The sequence below is a fragment of the Harmonia axyridis genome, chromosome 3, assembly GCF_914767665.1.
Source record: "Harmonia axyridis chromosome 3, icHarAxyr1.1, whole genome shotgun sequence".
In the NCBI taxonomy this organism is placed as follows: domain Eukaryota; kingdom Metazoa; phylum Arthropoda; class Insecta; order Coleoptera; family Coccinellidae; genus Harmonia; species Harmonia axyridis.
In genome coordinates this window covers 52,189,020-52,197,513 of record NC_059503.1, presented here as the reverse complement: position 1 = coordinate 52,197,513, position 8,494 = coordinate 52,189,020, and the positions used below count along the sequence as shown (strand labels likewise).

Sequence of the window (8,494 nt, the reverse complement as noted above, 5' to 3'; positions counted from 1 at the left end):
AATCATTTGGATCTATCATTTTTAAAAAATTGCTGAAAAAAAAGGAAACTTTTGAAACAGTCTCAAACTTCTTTAACTTTTGTGGGGTAGTACCTTTTCAGCTCTATATCATTTCCTCTTTTACTCGCCTGCTTGCTGAGATTTCTTGGATGATACGTCCTGTATATTATTACTTAGAAACGGGACTAATATGTCGCCTCAAATAGTTAATCCGAACATGCCTTCTTTCAAATTTATTAATTAAATGAGCGAAGAAGTCAGGAGCTTTTAGGCGCTCGTCATTCATGCGCAAATTTCGTCTTTGCAGACCACATTACCAATAGCTAGGTATATACGTGATCTCAAAGTCGTAATTAGCGCATGAATGAAGGAATGCTCAAAAGCTCCTATTTTTTCGGGATTCAGGTAATAATTTGAATGAAACTGCTGATTAAGATTAACAATGATTTCAGCACTATAGGTAAACGCTTGAAAATACACACTGTCAACAAAGGCTTTTTTTTCATATACATCCAATTTCAGAACGAAACAAAAACAAAACAAAAAGTAAATGAATCTATTTTTTGATCAATTGCTGTTCGATCTTGACTTCCAAAATCATGCAGTAATATACGTCCTTGAAGGCATCGTCTGTTATTTTGACAGTAATCCTGAATTTCCCAAGCCTTATAGGTGCATACAAGTGTGAAAAGTCGAAAATATGATTCTCCAGATGATATTCGCCCTGAAAAACAGATGCAATGAAGAAGTTATTCAAATATAACACTAGAATGATAAATTTGCCAATAAAAGCTTTCAAATAGCCCGCTATATGGGCAGCTGTGATAGCTTTTGAAGCTGCCATAGTTCAACAGTTGTCAAGTTAAAACAACGTCATTACTATAAATGGAATGTACTCGCTTCATAGATGCACTGAAATTATTTAAACTCACTACAAACAGGGTGAATATTTTCCAATTCGCAAAACTGAAGTACGTTTGAGTTGTCATGAACAACGTTTTCGGCTGGCAATAGTGGAACTGGTTGAAAAATTTCAGCTGGGACAAGTTAGTGATGTAAATAACCATCTGAGAATATAGCTGATGTAGACCGTAGTGTTGATGAAAACCCAGATTTGTGGATTTCTCGTCGATCATGGGAATTAGGCTATGATTGATGATTTTTCATGGCCGGAATTGGAATACATTGATGTGGACGACGTTTATTTTAAACAAGAGGGCTATACGTGCCATATAAGCAACGAAACAGTAGCAATTTTGCAAGAAAGAAATCCAGGCTGTGTTATTTCTCGAAGAGGTGATCACAATTGTATGAATGAATAACCTGAAAGACTAAGGCTAAATTGGCGACTACTCAGTGCACCTTCGCATTCTAAATTAATGCAAGGAGCTCCTGAATGTGGTCACATATGACATACCACTGAGACTCGAGTTTCAGAAAAACTTCTACATGGCATTTCATAGTCGTGAGCAATGAGGCGAATCAAATCATTGATGACATTTTCAGGCATATCGTTCCATTCTTCCTGAAGGGCTAAACTCAATTCCTGAAAAGTTGAAGGTGAGTTTTGGTGATTGGATATTGCTCTCCATATGTAATCCCATACGTGCTCAATTGGATTCATGTTCTCTGAGTTTGCTGACAAGTTCATTCTTTGGATATTGTTCTCTTGAAAAATGTTTTGAACCCAAAATTCGTTGCGCAGAGGAACAATAATTGATTCAATAATATTTTGTACGTAGATGGCATCAGTCATTCTTCGTTCAACGATAATAAAAGGGGTACGGTGACCGAACATTATACCCCCCAGCACATTATTAATCCGTCTTGAAAAGGCAGCACGGGCGAAATTGAGTAGCTCTAGTCTGCCTAGTCCAAATCCTTTTTCGTCGACTATCACTTTGTAAACCGATTCGTGACTCGTCCGAAAAAATACGTTGCGCCATTGTGTTAAAAACCAGTCTTGATAGTATTCTGCCCATTGCCGACGGGTAGCTCTATGTTCACGTGATAGCCGAGGTACTCTCATCTCAATGGTCTGATTGCTCTTAAATTTGAGGAATGCAATCGTCTCCCTATGATACTGGTTGAGACTACCCGTCTATAGGTCCCCAAAAAATGACTTCAAAGGGCTGTTACAGATATCAGTCGATTCCTAAGAATGAAATTTACGATTTTTCCTTGCAGATGTTACTCTGAGTCGACCAGGCACTAGTCCACAGGCAATGCTGTCGATTTCCAGGTTAGGTTAGGTTAGGTTAGGGCTGTTACAGATATCATTCGATTCCTCAGAATGAAATTTACGATTTTTCCTTGCAGATGTTACTCTGAGTCGACCAGGCACTAGTCCTCAGGCAGTGCTGCCGATTTCCAGGTTAAGGGCCACTATGCGCCTTACTCAAGTGCGTGGAAGAAATTGGATCTCCTGGCATTTTCCACGGAATATTCTCAATATTAAAACTCTCTTTATACGCTAAAAAGTAATTAACTTCGAATACAGCTGTATTCTCCCGAACAAGAACCATTTTTTGCTGGCATATTGTTTTCATTTAAGTGATAAGATAGTGAAGATTTCCCACAAAAAAAAGTCACGTTACATTCAACAAGTTGACAGTTGGGGGCCAAGACTTTTGACGATGTATGTATATAATATCCGACAGCAAAGCTGCTTGACTCCCACTAGTTAAGTCAAAATTAGTCTGAGAATGTAAAAGGTCCCTCAATATACTCGGAAAAAGAAACCAGGTCAGCGTTATTTGGGTGCTTGACCACTCCGGGATACCTGGCAATGAAACGACAGACCGACTGGCCGAGCCATTTTGTGGCTTCCCAGCCAGCCATCAAGCGAAGCTAGTTAAGAACTGGAAACATAAAAGGAAGCTTGCATTTTGGCAGACGATCAACGATCAAAGACAGACCAAGATACTCCTCTCCTACTCGACGAGCTGGACACTTCAATCAAGAAACCACTGGAACAGCCAAACACTTGCTATGCGAATGTGAAGTTCACTGGAAAAAGGCTACAACACTTTGTCTCTTGTTTTTTTAAATCTGAACAAGTGATGAATGTAGCCCTAAGAAAGGTGATAAAGTTCTTTGAGACACTATTGCCTGACTGGTAAACAGCACAGGGATGCACAATAGATCTTTTTACGTCAAGATGCATGAGAGTTCGGATGACCTTTCGCCCCTTCTCTAATCTAATCTAATGCTAAAATGCACCTTTATTTAAGGTAATTTCAATCATCCAGGAATTAATAGATAAACTTTTCTATTTACCGCAGGTATTGGACATTTGTCAGGATTCGCCACATTTGCACTCCTCATTGCTTCCACAAAAATACTTGGGAACAGTTTATTCATAGTTTTGCACATGTCCTTTTGTTTAGGAAGGAAAGGCCACTCTACCCATCTACCATCAGACCATCGATCAAGCCGAACAATGAACTGTAAAAAAATCGTTATTGATAAAAACCCTTCTGAAAATGAAAGCGAAAAATTGTAGAGTTCACATATATACTCCTATATCATAGACAAATTTGAAATCTTATAGAAATCATATTGTGACCTGTTCCTTCTAATTACATAGGCGTAAAACTTTGCTTCCGCCGTTCTTTTCCGAAATTCGAGGCTTTATTGTAAAAAACTGGTTATACATTTATGACTCAAAGTAATGTCCATCGCTGAACACTACTTTCTCCCATCTTTCAGGCAGCGAAAGAATCCTGCGTTGAAAGAATCATCTTTTGAAGCGACACACGAATCGATCCAATTTTTAACTTCTTCTGGAAGTGCTGGTCAGCCAGGCCGTGTGCCATTGGAGCAACGCCTGGAGAAAACGGAAGGTATGGTAGGACTTCCCATTCCAACGTTTCCAAGTATGTCTTGAACACTTTCGCAACATGGGGTCGAGCATTGTCATGCTGTAAAATCACTTTATCATGTCTCTTGTTGTATTATGGCCGTTCGTCTTTCAATGCTCGGCTAAAACGCATTAATTGCATTCGATAACAATCGCCTGTGATTTTTTCAGTCGGTTTTAACAACTCAAAATACACTACGCCGAGCTGGTCCCACCAAGTACTGAGTATGACTTTGGAACCGTGAATATTCGGTTTTGCCGTCGACGTGGAAGTATGGCCGGAATATCCCCATGATTTTCTTCTTGTCTTCAGTCACAATGCGTCTTTGCCTTGCAAGCACCTTCACAAGCAAACAAACACAGTTCGAGATCTCTTGCCTTCAACTTGTACGGCACCCATTTCCCTCGTTTCTGAATCAATCCCATGACTTTCAGACATTTGGAAATGGATTTTTGCGTCACTTCCAATGATCCTGCCAATTCTTGTTGCGTTTGACACAAGTCTTGATCAAGCAATGCCTCCAATTCTGCATCTTCGAAAACCTTCTCTCTTTCGCCACCATGCTTGTCTTCGACGTCAAATCACCGTTCTTGAAGCGTTGAAACCAATCTCGGTACATTTCTTCACTAAAAGCGGCCTCGCCATAGCTCTTCAAGAGAATTCGATGAGCCTCAGCTGAAGATTTCTTCATATTAAAACAGAAAATTAAAATCTCCCGCAAATAACGAGAATTTGGCTCGTAAGCTAACATGTTTAATCGAGAATAACTTTATGATGCAGACACAAATCGATTAATATTTCGATGGCGTTATAGTTTATTCTCCGAAAAATAAAAAAACAAAATTTCTCAAAATGACATCAATTCCCAAAATCTACATACTATGAAAATAAACATAAATCACAGAAGTAGCGTTGCTACTTGTAAGTGATGTTCTTTCACTTCTACATATCAGTGAGGTCACAACAATGCTGATAAAAAATAACAATAAAAAAAGAAAGAAAAACAATTTTACAAAATTCAGACTCATAATAGTATCACAATATCCTATCATCAATATATCTCTTCTATGTTCACAAATACCTACGCTAATTGACATTCATGGTCTATTTATTTCGACTACTACTTAACACTAAAGCCATCTATTGAAAACGGAGGAAACAAAGTTGTACACCTAATGAATTGTCTACGTTTTCAATTAAGATCCAAATAATTAATCAGGTTCACCAATTGAATTTTAATTGTCGTGGACAAAATAAAATGCCATAGACTAGATACCATCAGATACTGAAACAACCGAATAACATTCATGAGTATTCTATAACATGCAAAAGCATGTCATATTATGTCCAAGGCAATTCAACAATTGGTTGCTACGAAACAATATTCTTAGCTCTATAAATTGGAAACTGATCAAAAAAATTGGAGGAAAAAAGGGAATTTGGACTATTTCCAAAAATCGCTTAAGGTTCGACATTGCGGTGAGCCATAGTTCTGAAACTTTGTACAGTGAGAAATTCTATGGGGTGATTCAAGGAGGCTTGAAGCAACCTTTTATCTGTCTCTTGTTTGAATTAATTCTTGATTAATTGATCTGATTTGTTTTCCTCAACGATTTCGAGGCGCTTCAATTCTGGCTCCATTATTTCCCCTTGGCAATTTCTGTATGCAGTATGCCACTTCATTTTATTAACTAATACAGTTGGTCTCAATTTCTTTTGCAATTTTAGTTATAATACTTGTTTCTAGGATCAAATAGCCTTACCAAATTCTCAGAATTAAGACCAACCGCACACTGACAAAGTTGCCTGCTGCTGGAACCAAGCTCTTATTGGCAACTACTTGAATAGTTGCTTCAGAACACCGTTTACAAAATCGTACGTTACTTAGAAAAATAAAACAGTAGGTTCAAAAAATATTGAAACCATCCACTAATCAGCGCAAGGCTTCTGGATGAAAAATTTTCACAAACTGTTCGAAAATTTTAAAACATATCCCAATAATTTTATTAATTATTTCCGTATGAGCGAAGAAAGTTTTGGAGATCTTCTGGCATTAGTAGGACCTCGGATAACTTACCAAGATACCAGCTTACGTTTAGGTGTAGGACCAGAGGAACTGTTGATTTTTAAGCTTATTCTTCCACTTTTTCATCATATAACGCTGGGTGTGATTCAATTGATTTTATAAACAATTCGATGTCTAGTGACATAAAAAATGTCTACAAAATTCTCGACTCAAATTTTCTACGAACTGGTGACATGTGCCTAATATGGCACAATTCGCTTTGAAGGGAACTGAAACATCTACTTAGTCAAAATCAATTCATTATAAATAGATTGTAATACAGTGAAATAGAAGCCATTGCATATTTTCATTCCAAGTGAAAACGTCTGAAATAATTTCAGTCATTGTTAAGACATAATGCAACATTGCATTTTTTACAGGAAACTTGTGATCTTGCTTTGCACTGGGGATATTTACATCTCTGGTGACCTTCGTGTAATTCTAGAAAATGTCCTACTTTTTCGCAACACATTTCTGGGGCAGGTATCTGTGAGAAGGGATTCTTCTTTTTTTTCGAATCCAATTGTGGCTGCAGTGAGAAACGCTTCTATTAGGCGTTAGTTACTTAAGATCTTATCAGAATTTCTGCTAGACCAAGTAAATAGTCATTAGAATTTTGACTAATAATATTCTCCCCCACAATATCTAACACAATGTTCAACACCCTAAAATCAATTTGAATCCATCTAAACAAAAAATGAGATGGCTTAGCCTTTAGTGAAAATTGTTCCGAATATGGCACAATGAGTTAAATAAAAAAAGGTGCATCTTTGCAGGCATCGAAATGAGGAACACTTACTTTATAATAAATATTTTTAGTTTCACTACAATCCTATTTTGAGGCTTTCGACCACCAAAATGGGTATGACAGTCACTAGAACTGACCTAACTCACAAAATGAGCGTCAGGTGGCGGCAAAACTTTCTGAACGCTGACAAGTGAGTGTGCCGAATATGAAACAGAACATTTACGGTTCTCAACCAATTCATCTTCTTGAAAATATGTTGAAAAGGGAATGTTCCAAATTTGGCACAGTATGCGGTAGGGGGTTAATTTTATTTTCCTCTGATTATCCCACTGTAATAAAATAATTCTCTTACACCAGTTTTCTCATCAATATCCCTTGCATAAGCGAAGTCCACACTGAGAGCTGAATGTGTGTTGTTAATCCTTGTAAACTTCAAATTTCTCAAAGATGATTCCATTTGATCGTTACCAGGACAAACTTGTACCTTCTCTAATTCTACAGTATTTTTCAAGCCCGCCTGAAATATTAGATATACATATATAGGCATTGTATAAAAAATATATTCTAGACTCTATTCCTTATTCAATGATATGGGGTCTTTGAAAATGAGTTTTCAAAAGTACTTCAAACCTCGAATGCAACCATATTACTTATACAGTGTTCTCCAATGAAAACTTGACACCTCGATTTTCCGGATTTAAAATGGAAATGTGGAAAATCACTCGGACCCGTCAATTACTGATTCGAGGGGGAACAACTTTTCCGCTCCTCGCACCCCTGTAACTCCAACCCCCTAACGGGGGTAAGTACAACCCCTTGATTATGAATAGTGATCAGGGGTTGATGGAGGTATCGATAGTGGGGACATGTGTTTTCAACGAGATGGGTCTACCTGTCATACAGCTAGAGAATAATTGCGATTACTACAAGCAGAGTTTCCAGACCGTGTTATTTACAGATTCAGTGATGTGAATTGGACTTCAAGATCCTATGATTTGACACCGTTAGACTTCTTCCTCTGGAGCCATGTGAAAGTCTACAAGGATAATCCTCGAAACTTGGAAGCATCGAAAGTAAAAATTATTTGTTATTATTATTATAAGTTATTGGTGAGATAGAGCCGCAACTATGATAGAATGTGCTTAAAAATTAAATAGAAGAATCAGATTCTATAGACTGTAGTATAAAATGGCAGACTTTGTATTTCAAAAATAAATGAAATCTTTTTCAGTTTTAATTCAAATTTTAGGTCTTCTGGTTATTTACTATCGAAAACTCAATTTGAAAGACCTTGTAGCAATATGTATATAATTATTCAAAAGCCGTATATTTCAATTGAATCATTTTTTGAGAATTAAAAACAAAAATCGAACTTCAATATGTAGGTTGCATAAACGGAACTTACTTCATATGAACTAAAGAATAACAGGAATGTTTACTGAATTAATGAAATATGAACGATAGGTACTCACAGATGAAGTAAAAGGAAAATCCCATAAAATCAAAAATATAAGACTCAATGATTTCGAATCCATTTCATTACCTTATTAGTAATGAGTTCAATATAACATACTCAGATGAAACTAAATAATTATAATTGACAAAGTTTTTGCTTCATATTAGATCATTTGTGGCGATAAATTTAATGATGTTTTTCATCTAGCAAAAAAAAAGGCGCTTTTCGAGGACACCTTAATCAGCCCAATATCCAATATAATCTAGGATTATAGTTGATTTTAGTTGTGAATATACTGTTTTGTAGGCAAAAGACTACTACAGTTACTACAGTTCCAATCTTTGGCATTTCAAGAAATAACA

At 36.8% G+C, this 8,494-nt stretch overlaps 1 protein-coding gene across 1 annotated transcript; it reads right to left on the bottom strand.

The window, feature by feature from the left end:
- Nucleotides 1-538: 538 nt before the first annotated feature.
- On the bottom strand, nucleotides 539-8,494 carry LOC123674806. Its single transcript, XM_045609896.1, has 4 exons — nucleotides 8,149-8,494; nucleotides 7,029-7,193; nucleotides 3,280-3,447; nucleotides 539-724 (listed from the first exon to the last, which is right to left on the bottom strand). Exons 1-4 carry the CDS (start codon nucleotides 8,209-8,211, stop codon nucleotides 557-559), a joined length of 564 nt encoding a protein of 187 aa, XP_045465852.1. The 5' UTR covers nucleotides 8,212-8,494; the 3' UTR covers nucleotides 539-556.

Bases quoted from the DNA above. Each gene is read 5' to 3' on its own strand.
- LOC123674806 (XM_045609896.1), bottom strand. From the start codon at position 8,211: ATGGATTCGAAATCATTGAGTCTTATATTTTTGATTTTATGGGATTTT. The intron at 7,194-8,148 runs GTGAGTACCTAT...CTAATATTTCAG, and splicing joins ATTTTCCTTTTACTTCATCT to GCGGGCTTGAAAAATACTGT. The intron at 3,448-7,028 runs GTAAGAGAATTA...ATTTTTTTACAG, and splicing joins ATATTGATGAGAAAACTGGT to TTCATTGTTCGGCTTGATCG.